At 46.5% G+C, this 25,564-nt stretch overlaps 2 protein-coding genes and 5 non-coding genes across 9 annotated transcripts; 6 read left to right on the plus strand and 1 right to left on the minus strand.

Annotated features, from left to right (window-relative positions):
• Positions 1–14,829: 14,829 nt before the first annotated feature.
• Nop56 (NOP56 ribonucleoprotein) lies at positions 14,830–19,702 on the plus strand. 3 transcript variants are annotated; one of them, XR_004944763.1, is made up of 13 exons: positions 14,830–14,890; positions 15,051–15,140; positions 15,482–15,596; positions 15,882–16,043; positions 16,239–16,437; positions 16,760–16,947; positions 17,029–17,180; positions 17,357–17,457; positions 17,804–17,952; positions 18,184–18,305; positions 18,492–18,626; positions 18,745–18,865; positions 19,259–19,325. XR_004944763.1 is itself a non-coding variant. In XM_036185206.1 (12 exons), exons 1-12 carry the CDS (start codon positions 14,888–14,890, stop codon positions 19,616–19,618), a joined length of 1,776 nt encoding a protein of 591 aa, XP_036041099.1. In that variant the 5' UTR covers positions 14,830–14,887; the 3' UTR covers positions 19,619–19,702. The 3 variants fall into 3 exon arrangements, 2 of the variants coding, with proteins under 2 accessions (XP_036041099.1, XP_036041100.1); XM_036185206.1 differs by lacking the exon at positions 18,745–18,865 and having other exon boundaries at positions 19,259–19,702; XM_036185207.1 differs by having other exon boundaries at positions 18,745–19,326.
• Positions 15,729–15,799, plus strand: LOC118583310. Its single transcript, XR_004944894.1, has one exon. It is a non-coding gene; the product is annotated as a small nucleolar RNA SNORD110 (small nucleolar RNA).
• LOC118583293 lies at positions 16,554–16,686 on the plus strand. Its single transcript, XR_004944878.1, has one exon. It is a non-coding gene; the product is annotated as a small nucleolar RNA SNORA51 (small nucleolar RNA).
• On the plus strand, positions 17,520–17,605 carry LOC118583308. Its single transcript, XR_004944892.1, has one exon. It is a non-coding gene; the product is annotated as a small nucleolar RNA SNORD86 (small nucleolar RNA).
• Positions 18,024–18,093, plus strand: LOC118583282. Its single transcript, XR_004944868.1, has one exon. It is a non-coding gene; the product is annotated as a small nucleolar RNA SNORD56 (small nucleolar RNA).
• Positions 18,352–18,423, plus strand: LOC118583280. Its single transcript, XR_004944866.1, has one exon. It is a non-coding gene; the product is annotated as a small nucleolar RNA SNORD57 (small nucleolar RNA).
• On the minus strand, positions 19,701–24,535 carry Idh3b (isocitrate dehydrogenase (NAD(+)) 3 non-catalytic subunit beta). Its single transcript, XM_036185208.1, has 12 exons — positions 24,450–24,535; positions 24,233–24,313; positions 24,011–24,109; positions 23,776–23,896; positions 22,192–22,252; positions 21,985–22,117; positions 21,752–21,885; positions 21,558–21,660; positions 21,317–21,463; positions 20,809–20,903; positions 20,633–20,693; positions 19,701–20,116 (listed from the first exon to the last, which is right to left on the minus strand). The coding sequence occupies exons 1-12, from the start codon at positions 24,483–24,485 to the stop codon at positions 20,030–20,032; spliced, it is 1,158 nt and encodes a 385-aa protein (XP_036041101.1). The 5' UTR covers positions 24,486–24,535; the 3' UTR covers positions 19,701–20,029.
• Between the last annotated feature and the right edge of the window lie 1,029 nt (positions 24,536–25,564).

Genomic DNA, 25,564 nt, shown 5'->3' on the forward strand with positions numbered 1-25,564 from the left:
TCCAGAGGGGTGCACCAGATCCCGTTACAGACAGTTGTGAGCTACCACGTGGATGCTGGGATTCAAACCTAGATCCTCTGGAAGAGCAGCCAGTGCTCTATCTAAGCACTGGGAAATCTCTCTGTCCTCATTGTTCAATAAATTTCATACCTACTTGAGTGAGCTAAGGAATGAGGTGGAGGAAGAACACATTGGTAGGTGAAAAAAGGTATTAATGTAATGTGGGCTTTCAGTTAAGGGATATTACTATTCGAAAGCAAACTAAGGTTGCTGTCTGCTGTTTTCTTAGGTTTGGCTTTCCAGCATATTCCATCTTAACACTTCATATTCCATGAAGGCTCCACGGCCTGTGGAGGCAGGCTAGCAATAGGGCTGTGGGTAGGACACATACACCCAGGTTGCTTTAGCCACAGCACAGGTCTAAGTGCACTCATCCAGCCGAGTGGGTGATGGACATGGCAAAAATGTAGAGCTTTGTGGACACGGTTCAGAAGGAACTGGAGAGTGTGCAGCACCCCATCACCAACCTCTGAATCAAAGAGGTCCCATGTGGTGACTGCTCCTTAAGGGGTTGTACCACTATTCTGGCCTACCAGCAGCTACAGTGAGAGATTATCCCGTCAAGTTCCTCGGGTCCACCCTCTCATACCTGAAGTTGTACCTAGAAGCGTCTACACTTGACCTACAGTGCCTGCCTCCTTGGTTACCTGCCACTACCACATTCCAAAACCCAGAAGATACATCTGGCCACCAGCAGGCTAAGCCAGACAGGTGTAGCAGGATCGATTCCTTTGGTGCCCAGGGAAGGATCTGACTCTGGGTGCCACCTGTGCTAGCACTGGGATACAGCAAGTTCTAAATTTCCAAGAACAAGGGCCACCCCCATTTTTGTCTTTAGAGTACTCTATTACTACACAGACTAGGTACTAGGATGTTCAGGAAAACCTACGTCATCGTGGCTTAAACAAGTGAAGCTTGCTTGCACATAATCCAAATTCTGGAAACAGTTAACATCGTGTTGCTTCAACAGCTCAGCTAGGGAAGGGCTTGCTCTCTGCAGTCACCTGGCTTTTCCCTTGTTGCTTCTTTACTTCATGGTCACAAGACTGGGAGGACTGAGCAGACGCCATAACAGCCTGCTCAGTCTTCTCTCAGGGATCAGGCCTCAATTTCAGTTTCCTGAGACTGAGCACGCAGTTTCTGGGAGGGTCATGAACAAAAGACAATTAATCATTGATGCCCCTGTCCACAGGGACAGGGAGATAGGACACACCAAGCCTGAGCCACCAAGTCAGCCCCCACAGTCAGTACGTGCTAGGCTAGCCAGCCTCCACAGCAGCTCAAGGACAAAGCCTGGTACTTGTCCAGGCCTGCCCAAAAATGGATAACTGTAGCCCTGACAAACCCCCAACTAACCCTAGCCAATTAAAAGTTACTAACATGATTGCCACTCACATAAACCAATCCTGAGTCTGTTCCTATACAGTCTGTAGACCCTACAAACCAATCCTATATAGTCTGTAGACCCCAAGACCCTCCTGCTTGCTTAACCCCCTATAAAAACCCTGCCCCATTACTACTAGGGTCTCTCCTGCTCTGCTGCTACATCAGATGGATGGATAGAGAGGCCTGAGTTAACTCGCAATAAAAGACTCTGCTTTTGCATCGGATATGGTTTCTTGATGGTCTTTGGGGGTCCAGACTTGGGGCACAACCAAGACAATGCTGTATCTCCAGGAATCTATGTTTAAGGAAAAAATGAGGGGGTTGGGGAGAGTCAGAGCCAAACCTGCTGGAGCTATCAATTTAAATCAGAAAGGAAAACCTCTTTCAGAAACCTGGTCAAATCCTCTCGCATATTTCCATTTAGGCACCCTAGGCTAACTATAGTGGCCAACCTTAGCTCCAAACAAAGTAGAGATGGCGGGGAATTGGATTGGCCAAGCACACCTGTCATATTCTATCCTCCAGAGCAGAACTGTCTTCTGAAATAAAATAGGAATCTGTACTGATTGTTGTCAGCTTGACACAAGGTAGAGTCATCTGGAAAGAGAGAGCCTCAATTGAGGGTTGCCTCCAAAAATGGGCCTGCGGGGCATTTCATTGATTATGGTTAATGTGGGAAGGCCCTGGCCTGTGGGTGGTGTCACCCCTGGACAAGTGGTCCTGGGTTGAATAAGAAAACAGGCTGAACAAGCCATGGAGATCAAGCAGCATTCCTCCGCGACCTCTGCTGCAATTTCTGCCCTGTCTTCCCTAAATAAGAGATGGAAATGGCAAAATATAACTGGAATAAACTCTTTCCTCCCCCACGAAGGTGTTTTATCCAACAGGAAGCAAACTACAACAGGACCCTGTAATCAGGAGCAGGAGAAACTGTGTATCTGTTCGCTTTGTTGAGTAACAAATGAGCTCCAGACTAAGCCCTCAGGAATTAGGGGCTCCAAACTGGTTGAGTTTGGGCTGGGCTCATCTGAGCTTTCTGCTTGGCTCACCTGGACTTACTTGTGGATGTCAGTCAGCTGTCACCTCAGCTGGGGCTGGTTGGCTAGGATAGCTTAGCTCATGTGTCAATTGACAAGTGTAGGCTGGAGGGCTTGATATCCCGGGTGGCCTTTCTAGCAGGTTAACTCAGGTTTACTCTTGTGAATGGTCTTCAAGTTCCTATAGAGTATCAGTGACCTTGGGACTAGGACCATGTGATTCTGCTGCACTCTTCACCCAGATTCAAGGGGCAGAAACAGACTCCAGCTCCCAGTGACAGGAACCCCAAAGAACCAGGCCATTGTCCATCCATCACAGATGAGTTTGGGGGGGCTAATAAAAGTATTTGTCTCTTACACAAATACACACTTACACACAAGGCCTCACCTTGCTCAACCTGAACCCCTAAGACACTGTCCTTGCCCTGAGGGACTAGAGGAAGAGGTGATAACATTAGGCCTCAGTATCTCTAAGGGATGGTTCCCTCAGCTGAAGCCTCTCTCACTGTTTGTACTGGTGGGTTGGGAATGAGCAGATGGAACATGCCAGGGGAGGGTTTCTGTAAACCAAGAATACTAGGGGTCAGGAAAAGGAAAGGTGCACCATGAGGCAGACCTTGCTCCCATCACACTTAAGGAACCCTGCTGTGGATATCGCTCTGTGTAAATAAAGTTCTGATTAGCCAGTGGCCAGGCAGAAAGTATAGGCGGGACAAGAGAGAAGAAAATTCTGGGAAGTAGAAGACTGGAGGGAGAGACTGCCTACCGCCGCCATGAAAAGCAACATGTAAAGACACTGGTAAGTCACAAGCCATGTGGCAAAGTATAGACTAACAAAAATGGGTTAATTTAAGATAGAAAAGGTAGATAACAAGCAGCCTGCCATGGCCATACAGTTTGTAAACAATATAAGTTTTTGTGTGCTTTCTTGGTTGGGTCTTAGCGACTGTGGGACTGGCGGGTAAGAGATTTGTCCTGACTGGGCCAGGCAGGAAAACTCTAACTACAGAACCCAACCAATCACTTGGCATTTTCATGCCTTAGTTTCCCCAGCTCAATATCAAGGACAACAGTTTTCCCACTATCACCCCTGACTTGTACACTCACAGGAACTAGTGGCTGAGGTGCCAGCCCATAAGAGAATCTGACCAGGGTACCAAGAGCATTCACTGCGCTGGTGGTCCTCACTCAACTCAGTAAAGTCATTTCAGACATACTCTGATGTGCAATCCAGCCCTGCCCAAGTCCGTTCTCCGTATGAGAAATAAATTTGCCATGCATGAAGGATACTTGTGTCTCTTGATAGGAAGTGGAAAAGAACTTCACATCTACAAGGCAGCCTCATAACACAAACACTATCATGTTCCAAAAAAACTCAAATGGAAATTTTAACTTAGAGAGATCTTAGGTTGATAGTGTTAGCAGCAACAGCAGGGAGACACCAGTAGACTAAACATGATTCCCCCTTAAGGACTTCCCCTGGAATAAAGCCAGGTCCCTAACTACAGCTCAGAAAAAAATTTCAAGACAAGCTAGAATGAAGCAAAGTTAGTATCTCAGTTACTTTTTCTATTGCTGTGATAAAATTCCATAAACAGGGCAAGCTATAAAGGAAAGAGTTTAACGTGGGGCTTCCAGTTCCAGAGGGTAAGACCATGACCGTCATGGCAGGGAGCACAGCAGCAGGCAGGCAGGCGGGCAAGCACTGGAGCAGTAGCTGAGAACTCACATCCTGAGACATAGCCATGAGACAGAGAAAACTAACTGGGAATGGTGTGGAACTGTAAAACCTCAAAATTCTCCCTGAATCCCTACCACCCACCCCACCCTACCAGCGCCCACTGATATACACACCTCCTCCAACAAGGCCACACCTCCTAATCCTTTCCAAACAGTTCCACCAGCTGGAACCAAGTGTTCAAACATATGAGCCTATGGGGGCCGTTCTCATTCAAACCAATACAGTGAGTTTATTAAGTATTTAGACAGAGAGCTATACAGGAAAAGGACTGTCATGGAGAAGGCTTCTGGAGATAGCCACACTCAAGTGCCTTCACAATGGCAATAATATCCTGTGGCTTTCTCAGTTACATTTCTCAGTGCAGATAAATTACAAGTTTTAAAGTTTGAGCAAAGCTTAAAATTTAAGGTTTAAAAGCTATGTAAAAATACACTGATCTGATTTATTGTTCTTTTTCAAATTTCTTTTTACTCTCTGAAGTATTCATGGAAGTATACAATGTATCTTAACATGTCCCCCAGTCCTCCTCCACAGCTGTCTTACCTCCTCAGTGTTTATCTCCCTTTCCTCTTAAATCCTCTTTTTAAAACTAATCCACTGTATCCAATTAGTGCTGTGCTCATGTGCATGACTTTGGGGTGATCCAAAGTGTGTAAGGAATCTGCCAGTGGTCACCCCTCAAAGAAGAGTGACTTCTCCTCCTGTGTCAGCCATCAACTACCAATAGCTCCTCGGGCAGGGATGAGGGCCTCAAGAGCCCTTCCCTATTCCTGACAATTTTAACTGAATTGATCCTGGCGGGTCCTGCGCAGGCTCTGTGACAGTCATGTCCTGATCAGAGGACAGCATTTCCCAGCGCTCATCCCACCACTGGCTTTTACATTCTCTCTTCCCCTGCTCCACGGTTTTCCCTGAGCCTTGCGGGAAGTAACACAGACAGCCCATCTACAGCTGAGCACTCATAGTCACTTAGTGTCAGAACTTGAGAACAATTATGAGTCTGCATTAACTGCCTACCACAATAAGAGATTTCTCTGCCCAAGGTTGAGAGTAACACAATCTGGGTTTAAGGCCATGCGGGGCAACTGGGGGGTCCCTATCAGGGCAGTACTGAAATCTGGTGAGTCATAGAGGTAAAGAACTTATTTTCTTTTCATCTTAAATAATTTCCTTTTTGGACCAGTAAGATTGCTCAGCAGGTAAAGACACCGTTTGCCAAGAGTTAAATCCCCTGAACCCATGCAGTAGGAGAGACCCAACTCCAGATTATACTCCATCCCTGGGACACATGCATGTAGATACAATGTTAGTTTTAAAAATTGATTTTAAGGCTGGAGAGATGGCTCAGAGGTTAAGAGCACAGACTGCTCTTCCAGAGGTCCTGAGTTTACTACCCAGCACCCACATGGTGGCTCACAACCATCTGTAATGAGATCTGGCACCCTCTTCTGTATACATAATAAATAAATCTTTTTAAAAAATTAATTTTAGCCAGGCATAGTGACACACACCTTTGATCCCAACACCCTAGAAGCAGGCGCAAGTGGATCTCTGAGTTTAAGGCCAAGCTGATCTACACCGTGAATTCCAAGCCAGTCAAGGCTACATAAAGGGACCCTGTCTCAAAATAATAACAATGATGATAATGATGAAATGATGATAATAATCATAATAATAAGTAATTATAAAAATTTCCCTTTTATAAATGAAAGCATGGGGCTGGCAAGATGCCTCAGTGCAGCCTGGGGTGGTAGTGCACACTTTAGTCCCAGTACTTGGGAGGCAGAGGCAGGAAAATCTCTGTAAATTTAAGCCAGCCTGGCCTACAGAGCGAGTTCCAGGACAGCCAAGGCTACACAGAGAAGCCCTGTCTCAAAATCAAAGAAAGACAGCTCAATGAGTAAGGGGACTTGCCCACTCACTGCCAAGCCTGGTGGCCTGAGCTCCATCCCTGGGCCACAGGGTGAAAGAAGAGAACTGAGTCTCACAAGTTGTCCTTTGACCTCTACAGATGTACCATAGTATACATAGAAATAACATAAATTTAAATTTATTGTTTAAAAGAAAATAAAGGATTGGGCGTGGTGGTGCATGCCTTTAATTCCAGTATTTTTCAGGTAGAGGCAGGCAAGAGTTCAAGATTATCTTGGTTTACACAGTGAGCTCTAGGCTAGGCAGGGCTACATAGTGAGAGCTTGGAAAGAGAGAAACAGAGACAGAGACAAAGAGTTAGCTTTGTGTTTTATGAGGTCCATTGTTCTGATTTAGGAATGAGAGAGAAGAGCTAATAAACCAAAGTTAGAAACATCTGGCCCTAAGTAAGCACAGATCATCTGTTGTTTAAAACATCCTTATCTGAGATGTCTTTAGGAAGATATACACTATCTGTAGGCAGATGAAGCTTTATAAACTGTGCTGAAGTCTCTTCACTCTTAGCAAGTAAAGCAAACTAGATGCCATGATAGGGCTTCTTTCCTTTCTCATGTCCCCTGTTGTCCCTGTCCTTCTATCCTTCCTCAATAGTGCCTTCAAAGCTGGAAGGGACAGCAGAAGGCCCGATGGGTAAAACTGCTTGCCATCACATCTGATGACCTGAGTTTGGTCCCCGGGGAGCCAAAGATAAAAATAATACAAAACAGGTTAAAGTCTGTGTGTATTTTAGAGTCCTCTAAAGAAACAGAACTGATATAATGAAAAACTATCTATGGGGATTTACTAGATTGTCTTATAAGACCACTCCGTGTAGTCCAATCTCACACTGGAGAGGCTGGGAATCTGGTAGTTGCTCAGTCTACCTCCAAGGACGGCTGTCTCAGCAGTCCCAGCCTGGTGCGGCTGGTGCGGCAGGCTTGGAGGAATCCTAGAGAGCCACTGTTCTTTGGTCTCATTCTAACGGCATCCCCAGAAACAGGGCGAGCTGGCAAAAAGGCAAGCTTCCTTCTTTCGGGTCCTTTTAGCAGGTGTGCCCAGCTTTAGGGTGGGTCTTCCTGCTTCAGAAATCTAACCAGAAAAGTCTCTCATAGATGAGCCCAGTGACTTGTTTTACTTGATTCTAGATGCAGTCAAGTCGACAACCAAGATTGGCCACGACAGTGAGATTAACTAAAGGACATCTTCGATCTCATATGCTGTTCCCAAGAAGTACCTTTAAACCATAAGGATAAGGCACATACTTTCTCTTTCATTTCCTAGGAAATAAAAACTGAAATACAATCTTCAAGTATGTGAGTGTTTTCTAATGTAAACTGGGTTTGGTTTTGGTTTTGAGTGTCAGAGATAGCCATCTGCACTGTTATGCCATCCACTGTCTCCTTCATTACAATATCCCTTTGGAAAATGTAAAGAAGTCCAAGGTCACAGTTGGAGTAAATGTAGCATACAGAACATGAAGGGTCTGGAGAGATATCTCAGGAAAGTGCTTACTATATAAGCCTGAGGATCCGAATTCAGATCGCTGGTATCCACATACAAAGCTGAAAGGTATGGCACATTCTTCAGTCTTAGTGCTGGGGAGGTAGAGGCAGGAAGAGCCCTGGAGCTTCAAGGCACAGCCAGCCTAGCCAAATTTGTGAGCACCAGGTTTCCTGAGAGACACTATGTCAAAAAATAAGGTGGGGAGCCAGGCAGGATGGCACATGCCTTTAATCCCAGCACTCAGGAGGCAGAGCTCTGTGAATTTGAGGCCAGCTTGTTCTACAGAGTGAGTTCCAGGACAGCCAGGACTATGTAAAAGAGAGACTCTGTTTCTTTCTTTCTTTCTTTCTTTTTTAAATAATTTATTTAACTTTTATTTTATGTGCTTTGGTGTGCAGGTGTCAGGTCCCCTGGAAGTGGAGTTCCAGACAGTTGTGAGCTGCCATGTGGGTGCTGGGAATTGAACCCAGGTCCTCTGGAAGAACAGTCAGTGCTCTTAACCACTGAGCCATCTCTCCAGCCGTTTCAAAAAAAAAAAAAAAAAAGACAGTTTCAAAAAAAAAAAAGTAAATAAAGTGGAGCTGGGTGTGGTGGCACATGCCTTTAACCCCAGCATTTGGGATGCAAAGGTGGGCAGACCTCTAAATTCAAGGTGCACACACACACACACACACACACACACACACACACAAACCTTGTTAAAGCAACCATAAGTAAATAAAGTGGGGACTAGACACAGTGTGGGACTAGCTTTAGGAGACAAGAGGCAGATTCATTTCTGTAAGTTTGAGGTCAGCCTAGTCAACATATTGAGTTCTAGGCCAGTCAGGGCTACATACTGAGACTCTGTCTCAAATAGATGATAGAAAGACAAACCAACAGATAGATAGGTAATAAATCAGATGGAGAACCATAAAAAAAGATATCCAACATCAATGCCTGGCTTCTATGTGTGTGCATCCTTACACACATGCACACACATGTGAAAACATACATTAATCCACTACATACACACACACACACACACACACACACACACACACACACACACACGTAGAATTTTTAAAACTGAGATACTGCCAGGTGGTGGTGGTGGTCACCTTTAATCCCAGCACTCAAGAGACAGAGCCAGGTGGATCTCTGTGAGTTCAAGGCCGGCCTGGTCTACAGAGTGAGTTCCAGGACAGGCTCCAAAGCTACACAGAAAAACTCTGTCTCAAAAAAAAAAAAAAAAAAAAAAAATTAAGATACCTCTGTCATTGAACCATGGCTGGGAAATGGGCCATATAAGGCCAACTTTCAAATTGTGTTGTGAAGTTTAACAAATTGATGTATGTAAGATTACAACATGCCAGACATTATGCCACTACTCAACAATAACATAGTACCACAAGCATGGATGAGAGCATTCATCCTCTGGCCAAGGTGGTGAACATCACAGCATCAAATGAATGAAATGTTTGTCTTATAATCAATCAATGAAAAGGACCACTGAGCTAAATGATGGTCTTAAGGCTGTCCTCATTCCCTGAGTCTATGTGAAGAGCTGCCAAAGAATTTTGGGGGCTTTTTTCCATATTTGAAAAAAAGGGTCCAGAATTGCTAGAAGCCATTGTGATGTGATGCAATGTGATTTTTCTGACAAGATGTGTGAAGTATCGCCACCTTGTGGCACTTCCTTGCAGTTTCTAGACCTTTCAGGGTTAGATTTTAAAATGTTCCTGTCTCCACAGATCGCCATCAGTGTTGATTGCCAGCAAAAACTCCGGGCTAACATATCAAAGTGACACAAAGGACAGACAGTCACATCACATGGGAAGGGGAAGGAGGGCCTAGGTGCTGATGACTTAAAGTTCAAAGCTGAAGCCTGTCTTGAGAACCCAGAGCCCCACTCAGAAATGCTGTTCATCTCGGATGTATCTAGGCAGAAAACCCTTCAGTGGGCTCTTCTCAGAAAAACAACTGCCTGAATAAGAATTTTCAGTTAACCCTCTCAAGAGGTGAAGCCTAATTCCCTTCCTTTTGAATGTGAACTGAACCTAATAAATGTAAAACACCTCTGGGCCCAAGCACTCTGGATAGAGCATGCTTAGCCTAAAGCTTCCAAGTAAAGGATGTGCCCTTGGCAATAAGTCCTCTGGGAAGGAGACTGGTTCTCACTCAAGTGCAGACCTCAAAAGGGAACAGACACCAAACAGCATGGAACCACAGACACCCGAAGGAGGCCCACAGCTCAGAGGCATTATGCATCTGGCTGGGACCAGCACATCTAAGAGGACAGACAGACTGACTGTATAGGCCCAGCCACCAGACCTTTGTAGCCATGAGACAGTAGAACTAACTGCTCAAGATACAACCTTCAAACCTGACTGAGCACAAGGGCCTGATAGAGCACTGTCCATCCCCAGCATTAAGCTGTGGAAAATGCCTTTTTAAAAAAGAGCCAAGTAAGAGAATTTTTTTTTTTTTTTTTTAACACGGGGTTCCTCTGTGTAATATTCCTGGCTGTCCTGGAACTCACTGAGATCCACTAGCCTCTGCCTCTCAAGTGCTGGAATTAAAGACATGTGCCACCACCACACGACTGAAATTACTCCTTTAAAAAGAGAATGGACTCTTAACAAGACTGTTTAAAGTAGAAAGGATGAAGATACTAACAATTAGCAAATTTACCATCTGAATGGATTCTCCAATCCCTATCATTTAATCAGTGAAAGTAAATATTCATTTCCTGTCATTGGAAATTGAATGGTATTGGTAACTGTTTCACCATGTGAAACTTAATTATATTTATTGTTTACATATGTAAATGAATGAAGTAACTTTTTAAAAATGAGATTACGAGGGTGTGTAAAAAATGGTGTTAGCCTGATTTTTGACAATGAAGTCAAAACTATACAATGGAAAAAAGAAAGTATCTTCAACAAGTAGTGCTGGCATAACTGGATGTCAACATGTAAAAGATTACAAATAGATCCATATCTGTCATCATGCATAAAACTCAAGTCCAAGTGGATCAAAGACCACAACATAAATCCAGTTACTCTGAACCTGATAGAAGAGAAAGTAGGAAGTAGTCTTGAACACATTGGCACAGGAGATCACTTCCTGAATATAGCACCAGTAGCACAGACACCAAGAACAACAATTAATAAATGGGACCTCTTGAAACTCAGAAACTTTCATAGGGCAAGAGACACGGTCAATAAGACAAAAAGACAACCTACAGAATGGGAAAAGATCTTCACCAACCCCACATCTGACAGAGGACTGATCTCCAAAGTATATAAAGAACTCAAGAAACTAGACATCAAAATACTGAACAATCCAATTTTAAAAATGGGCTATAGTGATAAACAGAGAATTCTCAAAAGAAGAATCTCAAATGGCTGAAAGACATTTAAAGAAATGCTCAACATCCTTAATCATCAGAGAAATGCAAATCAAAACGACTCTGAGATACCACCTTACACCTGTCAGAATGGCTATGATCAAAACACTAATGACAGTCAATGTTGGAGAGGATGCGGAGCAAAGGGAACACTCCTCCACTGTTGGTGAGAGTGCAAACTGGTAAAACCACTGTGGAAATCAGTATGGCAGTTTCTCAGAAAATTGGGAATCGATCTACCTCAAGACCCAGCTATACCACTGCCCCGGCCAGCGGGGTGTCAACGGGGCGACCCACCTGTGGGAGAGAATGAACGGACAGGGCGACACAAAGAGACAGCAGCAAGACAGAATTCTGATCAAGCCGCCAATCTTTATTGTTCTCCACATGGCTTATATAGCATAAGGGGGGAAGGGGCAGGAAGGAGGGAAAGGGAAAAGGGGCGTGTAGAACATGGAAGGGGTGCAAGACGTGTGAGGCAGATAGTGCAACTGCGAGACGTCGGCTAAGGTCACTGGTCAGGGGCAGTATATTCTGTTGCTAGGCTGCCTGACCCTGGAATGCTCTTTACGTTCGGTTGTCATGGCACCTGACTGTGGGATGTTCTCTTATCTTGGGAGGCCTCTGGTTACTGCTCTGGGAAGGGGCTTATGAGTTGTTCTTTGGTTTAGCTAGTACTTTCTATGGTTCATGTTTGGTTCCTGACATCTTGGTCCCTAACATACCACTCTTGGGCATATACCAAGAATGCTCAATCATACCACAAAGATACATGCTCCACTATGTCCATAGCAACATTATTCTTAATAGCCAGAACCTGGAAACAACCTAGATGCCCATCAACTTAAGAATGGATTAAGAAAATGTGGCACATATACACAATGGAGTACTACTCAGCGGAGAAAAACAATGACACCATGAAATTTGCAGGCAAATGGATGGAACCAGAAAATATCATCCTAAGTGAGGTAACTCAGGCTCAGAAGGACAAACATGGACAAACATGGTATGTACTCACTCATAAGTGGATACTAGATATAAAGCAAAGGACATTCAGACTGTAACCCACAGATCCAGGGTGGTTACCTAGCAGGGGGGACCCTAGGATGACTGTGGCTTATAATTAAGTTTTGGTTTTGCTCTATCACTGGGCAAGCTTTAGTGAAACATTTCACTATTAGAATAAGAATCTGTAACATATCAAGCTAATGAAAGGATATGCTGGCTGTACTTTCAGGAGAGGCTAAAATCTTTTTAGATTATGGATTAGCCTATAGAAAAATGTCTGTGGTAAATCAAACAGTGAAGGGGAAGATGAAGAGGAATCTCACTTACACAACTTAAGAAAACATAGCTCACTGAACAGATGAAGATAGGTTTCTTCTGTATCACAGAATCTAACCAATATTTTTATGTATAATTCAGCTATCATTTGGCTTAAAAGGGCTTATTGGGAAATGTTATCATTTTTACTATTTCCTACAGAGAAAATATTTTCCAGTTTCAAATAACCCTGGACTTTTGAATTATAACCTGTTTTTATGTTCAAATAAATAAAAAAGAAAAAGAAAAAAAGCAAATTATCCAGTCAATAAAAAAAAGGTGTTAGGAGCTTCTATATATAAAATGTTGTGTTATTTATTGACAAATGAACAAAAAAGTGAGCTGGAGCTGGACAGACAGCTCAGTGATGGAGCAGTTGCCTAGCATCCTTGAGGTCCTGAGTTCAATCACCAAAAACACAAAAAGAGAAAAGTAAAAAATATTATGAAGAGCTTGCACATTTTGTTAAAGCACTCAGTAATTAAAAAATAAATAAATAAACTGGGTGTGGTGGTGCATACCTTTAATCCCAGCATCAGGAGGAAGAGGCAATTGGATCTCTGAGTCTAAGGCCAGCCTGATCTACACAGCGAGTTCCAGGCCAACCAGAGTTTTAATAGTAAGAACTTGTCTCAAAATGATGATAATGATAATGCAATAAAAATGACCCAAAAAGCAAGATGAACAACCACTACTAGCATTTGAGTTGCCACCACATGTCAGGTGCCACATCTATTTCATTCTGTTAAAGAGATGAATCTTTAATCTTTATCTGAAGAAACAGAACCTCAAGGTCAGGCAATTAATTTCAGGTCACACTGGAAGTTACAAAGCTTGGGCTCCCACACAAGTTTGCTTACTTTGATTCATATTCACTGTAGCTTAATAAGTCGCCTATAAATTTAATGGGGTTTTTTGTTTGTTTGTTTGTTGTAGCTGAGGATTGAACCCAGGGCCTTGTGCTTGCTAGGCAAGCACTCTACCACTGAGCTAAATCCCCAACCCCAAACTTAATGGTTTTAAAGCCTAAATTATTTCTCACCATCTTGTATATAGACAGGGTACACCCACACGGCTCTTCTAATCACTTCTTGGGCCGCATGCAGCTTCAGACAAACAGTGGCAATGGCTGGAACACTTCTGATGTTTTGGCAGGCTAGTTGGAGGGCTGGGCCTCTGTCCATTTCCGTGTGGTCTCAGGGCTTCTGCCTCTCCATGGGACATCAGCACAACAGCCTTCAGTTCTTAGGAGCAGGTCAATGAGCATGCAAAAGGCTGAGGACCAGAAATGGCAGAGCTAATCCTCCTGTGTCTGTGGGAACACTGACTCTGCTGCAAGAGCAATCAGGGATCTTAACCACTGAGCCATCTTTGCAGGCCCCGCGCTTGAATTCTGTGAAGTCACTGAGTTAAGAAAACAAAACAGACCTAACTTACAAAGGTGCCTTACGGTTATGAGAATTTTCAAAATCCCCCTAGGAGAGCTCAGTTGGTGGAGTGCCTGCCTTGAATTCACTAACAGATGGCCTCAGACTGGGAGATCATTCTCTGCCACAGAGCCAACTGAAAGCCAGCCCCGGAAAGAAGAGATAAAGACGGAAGAAGGAAGGGAGAAGAAAGGGGGGGGGGTGGGGGCGGAGAGGAGAGAGAAAGAAAAGGGAAGAGTGATGGGAGGTGAGCAAGGTGAGGGAAAGGGAGGGAGGGGGTCGAAAGGAAAGAAAACAGTGAATGGGAAGGAGGAGAAATCCCCTTAGCACTATTATTTTTAATTCATCAAGGCATAAACTAAGAGATAACCACGTTTGGGGCTTATAATTTTAAAGTAAACGTTTTTTTCTTTAAAGAAAAAGCAATTTTCAATTAGCCACTTCGGTGTGCCTAAAAGCAGCCGTGGAGAGCAGGAGAGCGGCTCCCTGGCAGAGGGTAGGAGGAACTGCCCGGCAATTACCAACACGTGGCGCCGAGCAGAGCAGGGCTCTATGAAGCAGGGCAAGGACCAGACCAAGGAGGAGGGGACCGCCCTTCTCATCGACGCTGTTGCCCGCACCATCACTTTTTGCGCGACACAATTAGAGAGGAGGAGGCAGGCGGCCAGGAGCCGCCATTTCTGCAGCGTCTGTGACCGGGACCCAGAGGGTCTGTCACCTGCGGGAAGCCTGCGACGCTCGCCAGGGAGCCTCTCGTCCCCTCTCCGAGTCCTGCCGCTCGGCCCACGGGTGACAAAAGCACGAGGGATGGAGAAGGGCGATCTGCAGAGCACTCTGCGGCCTCAGGCTAGGGCTGACGCCATGCGACCCGGGCCACCGCACCGGCTCGCGCAGCCGCAGAGGCTCGGATGCGCCGGCCCGCTCGCGCCCGCGGCAGTCCAGCCCTCTCTTCGGGCGATACCACACCCGCGAACCCCTCCGAAGGCACGAGAATGGTTCCGTCCCCAGCCTCTGATTGGCCAAGCGGGAGAAGGCGTGGCCTCCGCCGTCTGGTCCCGCGCGCCAGAGCGCGCTAGCCGCATTGCGAGCTGGGCACGGAGCAGGCGCCATGGTGAGGAGTGGTTGTGGGTTCTTGGCGATGTGAAGGCCTCGGTGCGGGTCTGCGTGGGCTTTCGGGTTTGGGCCTCGGAGCACGGGCCAGGACCCGCTCTAGGAGCGGCCCGGCGGACTCGGACATTTGACTGATGGCCGCGCGCCGTTTCCCGTTTCAGGTTCTGCTGCACGTGCTGTTCGAGCATGCGGTCGGCTACGCGCTGTTGGCGCTGAAGGAAGTGGAGGAAATCAGCCTGCTGCTGCCGCAGGTGGGTGGGATCGATGGGCTCGCGGTGCTGCAATGCAGCTCCTAAGGCCGCCGAACCCCAGCATGCACCGCGAGTTCCCACGTGGCCGACCGCACCGGCGGCGCGGGGAAGGGGGGGGCCAGTGGAAGCTCTGGAAGGAGATCTTTAATTACTGCGCATCTATGTAATCTCCTTGGAGGTTGGAGATAAACGTCTCAAGTTCCATTTCTTAAGAATTAAAGTAGAAGTGAGATATGGGGCTTAGGCACCAGTGTACCAATAACTACTGCAGCTGGTGTTCCTGGTTTACTGCGCTGTAGAGGCCAAATTCAGAGAGAGCCCATTCATCCTTCTCTCCACAGGTGGAGGAGTGTGTGCTTAACCTTGGCAAATTCCACAATGTCGTTCGTCTGGTGGCCTTTTGTCCGTTTTCTTCATCCCAGGTTGCCTTGGAAAATGCCAATGCTGTGTCTGAAGGTGAGTTAGCCCCTCGGCGACATATGATTCAATGATTTTGTTCAAAGCATGATGGCGTTGAGACCTACAAGATAACTTCACGGAGCTCAGTGCTTCATTCACAGTTGTGCTGCTGTGTGGTAAAGCCAGGCTTTGCAATGATGACTTGAGAATCTGTCAATCCACTGAATTGTGATCACTGATGTCTCCATGTTTCTGAGCAATGCCTGAACGGTTGGGTGTTCCTGCATGATCCGATGTGGAGGTGGAGTCCTCTTTTACAGGTAAAGTGTTCTTTGTCCCAAGGTGTTGTTCATGAAGACCTCCGCCTGCTTCTGGAGACATACCTACCATCTAAAAAGAAGAAAGTACTGCTGGGGGTTGGAGATCCCAAGATTGGTGCTGCAATACAGGAAGAGTTGGGGTACAACTGCCAGACTGGGGGCGTGATAGCTGAGATCCTTCGAGGTAAATTAATCCTGTTTCTAAACTGCTGAGATTTTATTTTTCAAGTATGAGTGTTTGCATGTATTAAGTGCACCATGTGGGTGCAGTGCCGGCAGAGGCCAGAAGAGGGAGACAGGAGATAGATGGTTATCAGCTGTAGGTGACCATGCAGGTTCTAAAAGACCTTTCTTACTCATAGTCCCGCCTCCCTTTTAGGAGTTCGACTCCACTTCCATAATCTGGTGAAGGGTCTGACAGACCTGTCTGCTTGCAAAGCCCAGCTAGGGCTGGGACACAGCTATTCTCGTGCCAAAGTTAAATTTAATGTGAACCGGGTGGACAATATGATCATCCAATCCATAAGCCTTCTGGACCAACTGGATAAAGATATCAATACCTTCTCAATGCGTGTCAGGTAAGACGGTGCAGAGGCTTCCAAACATTGGGCTCTTTGGCTTGTAATTTAGGTACTACAAACCTTAAAAAGTCAAGCAGGGCTGACAATTCCTGTGGGCAGAATCATGGGACTGAAGCCTCCTTGTGCTTACCACAGGCTGTGTTCTTACACTGACTGTATAGAAAGAGGAGGCAGAATGAACCTACCCCATGTACACCTCAGCCTAGGCCATTGTGCCTGGTCTGTATTGTGAATGGGGAGACATGAGTATGAGGGAGACTGGGGTCTGGTTTATTTGAGGTTTGGCAAACTGGGTCAGGGATTGATTGTTCCTCTGCAGGGAGTGGTATGGGTACCATTTTCCAGAGCTGGTGAAGATCGTCAATGACAATGCCACATACTGTCGCCTGGCTCAGTTCATTGGAAACCGCAGGGAGTTGAATGAGGAGAAGCTGGAGAAGCTGGAAGAGCTGACAATGGATGGAGCCAAGGCTAAGGCCATCTTGGATGCCTCTCGGTCCTCCATGGGTCAGTGCAGAGCCCAGCAGCCTGCATAAGGTACGACTCATTGAGTATCTGGTCCCCCTGTTCACATTAGGTGTTTCCTAGGCATGGACATATCTGCTATCGACTTGATAAACATCGAGAGCTTCTCCAGTCGTGTGGTGTCTTTGTCAGAGTATCGCCAGAGCCTACACACTTACCTTCGCTCCAAGATGAGCCAAGTAGCCCCCAGCCTGTCAGCCTTAATTGGGGAAGCGGTGCGTCATGGGGAACACAAATGGGGGAGTAAAAGACGTTAGCATTCTGTACCGCTATACTTCTGGCTACCATGTTGTCCCTAGTTGTTGCATGGTGGGGAGGAGAATAGGGATGTGAAACTGGTAGGTCCAGTTCCCCCTTACTCACCTGGCTTCTTCCTTGAATCTTTCTCCAGGTAGGTGCACGTCTCATTGCTCATGCTGGCAGCCTCACCAACCTGGCCAAGTATCCAGCATCCACAGTACAGATCCTTGGGGCTGAAAAGGCCCTGTTCAGGTACCAGTGAGGGCGCCTGCCCATGTCAGGTGCTGCTTCTGGTGCCCGCTGCTTTGTTTGGGGATTACAATGATGGCTGACCAGGACTCCCTGACCTATACAGGCCTCTGCTATGGGGGTGATGGCCAGTCCTGGTGTCTGAGTGATTCCCAGGGCCCAGCAAAAAGGGACCGAGTTTCCAGGTCAGCGACATTGGATGCCTTCCCTCTGCCTCTGGGAACTGGGTTGGCATGTGTGTTGAGGTAGAAAGTCCAGGCAAGCCTGGTATGAAATTGTTGGAGAGGGGGGACGTGGACAGATGGGTCGGGTCTTCTGACCTTGAACTGTTGACTGAATGTTCTCACAGAGCACTGAAGACAAGGGGTAATACACCAAAGTATGGACTCATTTTCCATTCCACCTTTATTGGTCGGGCAGCTGCAAAGAACAAAGGCCGCATCTCCCGGTATCTAGCGAACAAATGCAGCATTGCCTCAAGGATTGATTGCTTCTCTGGTATGGATGAGATGGTTGGCATTTGAGTGAGGGGGTTACAAGGGAAGGGAAGGGATCTGCATTGGCAGCTTCTACAATGATGGTAATATTTTTCGTCAACAGAGTTCACCTAGTGAGTGTTGACACTTTGGGTCTGAGTGAAGCTGAGGGTAGAGGGACTGGGCGTGGTGCTTTGCCATTGCAAGAGTTGTAACGGGCTTTGTTTACATATACACATACCCATGCATCTAGAGGTGCCCACAAGTGTGTTTGGGGAGAAGCTCCGAGAACAAGTGGAGGAGCGGCTATCTTTCTATGAGACTGGAGAGATTCCACGGAAGAATCTGGATGTTATGAAGGAAGCTGTGGTTCAGGTCAGTGTGTGCTTTACTTGGGTAGTCGAAGGCCAGAATTGGCTGTTGGAGATGATGAGCTGTCTCAGCCTGACCTTAAGAAGTGGAGGCAAGAAAACTGATTTAATGAGCCTGATCCAGCAAAACTAGAAAATATTGTGGCAAGCCAGGGGTCATCCAGGTTTTCAGCACTTAACTTTTTGCCAGGCAGAGGAAGCGGCTGCTGAAATTACCAGGAAGCTAGAAAAACAGGAGAAGAAACGCTTGAAGAAGGAAAAGAAACGACTGGCTGCACTGGCCCTGGCCTCTTCAGAAAACAGTAGCACTCCAGAAGAATGTGAGGTCAGTCCTCTGCCTGGCTCCTAGGTCTATGTAGGACTTTCAACAGTAGAACAAAGGCATCAAAACCATGGTCTGGAGCTTGGGCTTTTTGGACTAAAACTACCTCTTGATTCTATAGGGAGGAGATAGGTGCTGAGAGAACTTGACCAAGAGCCCAGAATGCTGGTTGTAGCACATGGCCCATTCCATGGGCAAGTGTGCTCTGTCCTCGGCTGCCTCCCAGGAGTCCTCAACCGGGGGTAGTGTGAATTCCTGCTCTCCCTGTTCTGTGTCTGGAGGTGATAGTGTCTCATGATGGGGGGTGGGGGCAGGGAGATCACCAATTTGGCAGTCTAGAATTGTCACCCATGGTTTTTCATCTTGAGCTACTAGTGTTTCCATTTCAGGGTCCCCTGGGAGCTCTGCATGATGTCTATTGTGACCAGCATACAGGGGTTTTTCTCTAGGGTTTAAGAGGGCCAAGAAAATCCTCTAACTGGGAGTAGCTTTGAGACTAGATTACCAAAGTGCTCATGCAACTAAGTCATCAGAAGCACTAGGTTGTTTACTCTTTTGCCTGGATTCTAATGGGAGCTACAGCTGTTATGTTAGCAAGTAGTATGGCAACATGTTTCATGTCTTGTTCCTTTCAGGAAACACATGAAAAACCTAAGAAAAAGAAAAAGCTAAAACCCCAGGAGACTCCACAGGAAAATGGAATGGAAGATCCACCTGTCTCTTTGCCTAAAAGTAAGAAAAAGAAAGCTTTTCCCAAGGAGGAGTTGGTCAGTGATCCTGAAGAGATGGCTACTAGCAGCATAAGTCCTCCCAAGAGGAAGAAATCCTGGCCTAAGGAGGAAACGGCCAGTGAACCAGAAGAGGCAGCAAGCCCCAGCGTCCCCAAGAAGAAGAGGAAGTTTTCTTCTAAGGAGGAACCTGAAGCTGCTGTGAGCTACACAAAGAGCAACACAAAGAAAAAGAAAAAGTCCCAGAAGGCATCCCAGGAGGATTAGAATGGACATGCTTGGGTGGGAGAGACATACCTTAAGGGGACAGTTCCTACCCATAATGAACCCCAATAAAGACACAAAAACATAGCATGTGTACTTGTTTGTTTATTGACTATTTTACATGTGCAGGACTTATGACAGGGCAGCAATGACAGCTTCAGTGAAGTCATGACAAGTGGCATAACCACCCATATCTGAGGTTCGAACCTGCAGGAAAAAGTTGTCATCATCCTGTGGTCTGGACCTAGTTAGTCCCAAACACCCACCCTGTCCAAGTACCTCTAATGCCACCCCCAGAACAACCTAGCCTCTGCCAGAAAAGCAATTATGGTCTACTATCTGGATGTTCTCTTCCCTGGTCCATTGTAACATGTAGGTAGCATGGTCCTTTTGAAGTTGGAGGGAGTAAGGGCTCTAGCCCCCATGGGGGTGCAGATGGCCGATGACAGATTGGATGAAGTCAGTTGTGGTGCTGTAGCCGCCCATGTCTCGAGTCCGTACCTACAGCCACCACCAGCAATAGCCGTGGGGAAGAAAAAAGAGCCCATGAAGAAGGATAAGGGCAATGTGATGAGAGGGAGACCAAGAAAAGCAAGACAGAATGGAAGGAGGTGAACAGGTGTGGAAGAACAAGGACCTGCTCACTCTTGAGCAGCCATGGCAGTACAGGAAGATGAGCAGACAGGGATGGGGAGATGCAAATCAAAGGATGAAGTTACCTTGCAGGAAAAGAGACCAGGTGAGAGGAAAGACAGGCACCTAATCCTGCCTGCTATCTCCACCCCCAGACAAAACTGCAAGGTCTGCATTCAGATGGCCCAAGAAAGATGCAATGGAGGGTGCAGGAAAAGGAACAGCAGATGGAACTAAGGTGAAGAAGACCAAGAGGATGAAACAGCCAAGAGAAGGGAGGTGAATAACAACCCGAGATCACAGGTATGGAAACCTGGAGGGAAAATGCCCCTCTCATCTTCCCCAGTGAATGGTGCTGAGCCCTTGAAACCTTTCTGAACTCACCTTGCCAACTTTGATCACCTTCTTCACTGCATCTGCAATCATGTTGGAGTGATACTCAAGACTGTCAACACAGACAGGAGAAACTGAGACTCCAACCACAATACTTCCACCCATATTTCCCCTCTTGGGCTTCCCCTTCCAACACCCACCCTCCACTTCAGCTTCCCGTAACCTACTTGAGATGCCGCAGCATGTTAGAAGCTGACAGCAGCATGGCTGTGGGATTGGCTATATTCCTGCCCACTGCCTGGGCAAATGGGTGCCGAGCGCCCTGTGGAAAAAGGCAAGCCAGGATCACTAGAAGGAGATGAGCACATGCAGAGGTGAAAGCCTGCAAAAGCATGGCACAGGAGGAGGGCAGGCCAAGGCGACAGAGAGGAAGGAGGTGTAGGGAGTGAGAGAGGAGGCAGCCATGGTCATTTACAAGTGCACTCAGATAGGAGGAGAATACAGCAGACCTACCTGAGGTCAGAGACGGGTGGGTACAGATAACTAAGAGAAAGTAATTTTTTTCTTTTTTGGTTTGGGTTTTTGAGATGGGGTCTCACTATGTAGCTCTGGCTACCCTGGAACTATATAGACCAGGCTGGCCTTGAACTCACAGAGATCCACCTGCCTCCACCTCCGAGTGCTGGGATTAAAGATGTGAGCCACCATGCCCAAGGGAAAAATAGTCTTACTTACCGTCTCAAAAACCGCATACTCTGCACTGTAGCTCTCACCAGGGACCACACCAGCTCCCCCAACAAGGCCGGCAGCCAGATTGTCAATAATGTTCCCATAAAGATTGGGCATCACAAGCACATCAAACTGGTAAGGATTCTGCACCAGCTAGGGGTGGGTGAGATTGTAAGAATGAAGAAAAGCTCCAACAAGGAGACTTCCACTCGGTGCCCGCCCTCTAGGAACTCACAAAGGGCCTCACCTGCATGCAGCAATTGTCTATAATCATTGTCTCAAATTTGATTTTGGGGTACAGTTCAGCAACTTCCCTACAGCACTGCAAGAACAACCCATCCCCAAGTTTCCTGTTCATGGATCAAAGAGACAAAAATCAGTCGAGAGAGTTCAAGGGATACCTCTGCAGGAACCCAGGCCATAAAAAATGCCATGTCTCACATGATGTTGGCCTTATGGACAGCTGTGACTTTGTTCCGCCCTTTCTTGGTGGCATAGTCAAATGCAAACTTTGCAATCCTCTGAGACTTGGTTCGAGTGACAATCTTCAGGCACTCGATGACACCCTTTGCACTCTAGGTGAGAGAAGTGACTGAGAACACTTGGAAAGAAGGCAAGAGGCCTCTACCTCTCGCCTGCCTCTCTCCTTGCCCTCCCCAGTTTCTGGACCTTACCTCATGTTCCAGAGAGCTATATTCCCCTTCTGTCTGTTCTCGAATGATTACCAGGTCTAGATTGTTATGCCGAGTCATGTACCCAGGAAGTGACTTCACATGGACTACGTTGGCAAACAAGTCCAACTTACGCCTAAAGACAGACAGCCATCAGCTTTGTGCCAGGTGCCCAGCCTTCCTTTGACCCAAGCCTACCCATCCACCTACCTCAGCTGCATATCATAAGAAGCTAATTCACCCTTATACTCCATGGGGGTATGGATCTTTCCTGTGGAAACAAAGTATGGGAGAACAGGGTTAGACAAAGGTCAAGTAGAGACCAGGGTCCAATCTCCCATTGACTCCATACAACCTAGACTCCCATCTCCCACTCTCAAATCCCTCACACACTTTATTGTCCCTGGCAAGAGGCAAAGGAGAATAAATAATGTAGTTAAAAATAGGAAAACCAGGGTTGGGGATTTAGCTCAGTGGTAGAGCGCTTGCCTAGCAAGCGCAAGGCCCTGGGTTCAGTCAGTCCTCAGCTCTGAAAGATTAAAAAAAAAAAAAAAAGGAAAATGGAGTGTAATGCTTTCATTTTAGTCACTTTATTTATGTTGAAATTTCAAAATGGCCTAAGAGCTATTTGTTTTTAATCAAAGAACCTGGGTTTACTAACAACTGAAAAGCAATGCTAGGGGATCAATGGTTTCCCTTGAGTCCACTGACCTTGTATTCTCTCAGCTACTCCTTCCTGAAAATGCACTATATATGTAAGGCAATCGGGAGAGCTATCAAAGCCACACAAGCCCTGCCCTCAGCAGCACACACTACACTGGGGAGGACAAATAAATAAGGAGTGATCTCAACACTCAGCACAGCAGCACAGAGGAGGAACCCTCTGATCATAAGAGGACACGGTACAGAAAAGCTGGCACTTGTAGTCAGTTCCTTGGTTCACTGAACAGTGATCCCCAAAATGACAGGCCCGTGCCCTTACTGGGGTAATGAGGGGCTGTAAATGTGATCTTATTTGGAAAAACACTAAGAGTCTTGAGATAAAATTGTCCTGGATTAGGGTAGCCCCTAAATCAAAAATCAAAAAGAAGAGATAAAAGAGATCATAAAAATAGGATTGTGTCTATAAAACAAAGACCACCAGGAAATGAAGGATTCTCATTCTAAGCCTGCAGAGGGACTGTAGCCTCCAGAACTCAGAGAACACTTACATTATTTTCAGCTACCCACAAAATTGTAGTATCCAATGGCAACCATAGAAAACAAATAACCACGAATGAGTGAGGATTCTGATAGGTGACATCAGAGAAGACAACATTTGGGCAGAGGGAAGAGCATAAGTCAAGGCAGGATGTATACATGACAAGTAGCACAGCTGACTGTGAGCAAAACACAGAACAGGTTGTGGAAAGGCAAACAGGGAAGCCAGGCGCCGGATTATAAAGAACCGACCTTTCCTTTGCAAAAGCTGGCCCTAGTAGTTAGGCTGTCGAGAAAATAGATTTGAAAAATGGCCTGTAGGGGAAAAATCTAGAAGCCAAAAGAATCCAATAAGGGTAATAAACAGCATAGCAGAAGAAATAGAACAGTCAGGCCGGGAACTGCCAACACAACTAATAGGGTCTGACCATGGTGCCAACAGCCTCAGCAGACACCAAAACCCTTGCATCTTCGCTGACCTCCCACTGAGAAGAAACAAATTCCCAAGTATCAGTAGAGGGCAGTCTAGGAAGCAGAGAGAAAGACTTAGGAACACTGTTCATTTGACTTTAAATGACAGAGTGGCATACAAACCAATGATGGCAACTTTGTTCTCCTTCATGGAACTCAGCAGCTCCTCCAACTTCTGCTCAGAAGCCATATTCTGCACCTCGCTCAGGCGGTGTTCCTTGAATTCCACGGGAACAGCAGCAGCCTTCAGGGATCAGTCCAAGCACAGGACCGGGTCAGGTCTGAACTGTCCAACTCAATCCATCCATCCATTCCTGCAGGCAGCTCGACCATCCATCCCCCGCCACAGGCTACTGACCTTGAACACTTCCTTGACAGCATGCATGAGCTCTGGCCCCACGCCGTCTCCCGGCAGCATGGTCACGGGAAAGGCACCCTGAACCTTCACATCCTCTGCCTGTGAGTGAGCCCAGCAGAGATGGAGCAAGGGCAGAAGCAGGAGTCAGAAGGAGACAGGGAGGGAGGGGAAACCCAGGGGAGCGACAAGGATGGGCGAGAGCGAAGCCGGACTCGAGCGTACCTGGCTCTGTGAAGCGGCGTGAGCCGTAGCCGATGTTCCGAGACCTCTCCATGGCCCGGGGTTCCGAGCGGCGACCACCGCCTGCGACAGACACAAGGTGAGATCCGGGACACCCAAACCCTTACACCGCGCTGACCTCCCTAGCCTTCTTTTGGAAGCTCCAGACAAACCCTCTGCTCTCCCTCCCACCCTCTGCCCAACACGTCCCGGGCCTCACTCGGGTCAGCCAGCGGACATTGCTCAGCGCGGCCATCTTCTGCGGAGGGAGTCGCGCGGAAGTGACGCCGGAAGTAAGCGCGACTGCGGGAGCTGGACTTCCTGTCGGCCCTGGAGAGCTTGGTCGTTCTTGTTCCTGAACCAAACGGGAGGAAACCTATTCATTTACCGTCTGTCCTGTTTAGTAACGTAGGGTCACGGGGCACATCGGCCAGTTTGTCTGTTTGCTTGTTTTCAGTCGTCAGATTTAATTTCTTTTGAAACTTCAAAACAACTTTGAAGAATATGTAGTTATTTATCCAACGAGGACGTGAGTTTAACCATAATTCTAGGGAGGCTGTGAATGTTTCTTTTATGTTATGGGAGATGTGTTTGTTTTCTACTTTAATCCAGTTACCGGGTATTTATGAAGTCTCTGCGTTTGGGTTTTTTTGGTTTTTTGTTTTTTACTACAGGATCTTATTTTTTAAAAAGTTGTTACAGGCTTGAACTTAGTCACTAGTATAAATATTTGTACGACACATTTCACTTCTGGTGTATATCTTAAAATACTATTTATTTGCCAGGCAGTGGTGGCTCACGCCTGTAATCCTAGCATTCGGGAGGCAGAGGCAGGTGGATTTCTGTGAGTTCGAGGCCAGCCTGGTCTACAGAGCAAGATCCAGGACAGACTCCAAAGCTACAGAGAAACCCTGTCTCAAAAAACCAATATATATATAGTCCGAGGCTCAATGTGTGTGTGTGTGTGTGTGTGTGTGTGTGTGTGTGTGTGTGTATACATATATACACGTGTATATATATAATTTATTCTCAGCTGGGTGTTGGTAGCACATGCCTTTAATCCCAGCACTCAGGAGGCAGAGGCAGGCGGATCTCTGTGAGTTCAAAGCCAGCCTGGTCTCCAAAGCGAGTTCCAGGACAGTCAGAGTAAACCTGAGAAACCCTGTCTCGAAAAGCAGAGCTATATATATTTTAATCTCATATCTACTTTGACATTATTGACCCAATGTTAGATCAATGAACTGAAAAGCAATATATATGCAACTATTGCAAATTTGCTTTTTATTTATTTACTTGGGGAGGGCACCACAGGGCACTTGTGGAGGTCAAAGAACA

This window comes from Onychomys torridus, chromosome 4 (genome assembly GCF_903995425.1).
Source record: "Onychomys torridus chromosome 4, mOncTor1.1, whole genome shotgun sequence".
NCBI classification, from domain to species: domain Eukaryota; kingdom Metazoa; phylum Chordata; class Mammalia; order Rodentia; family Cricetidae; genus Onychomys; species Onychomys torridus.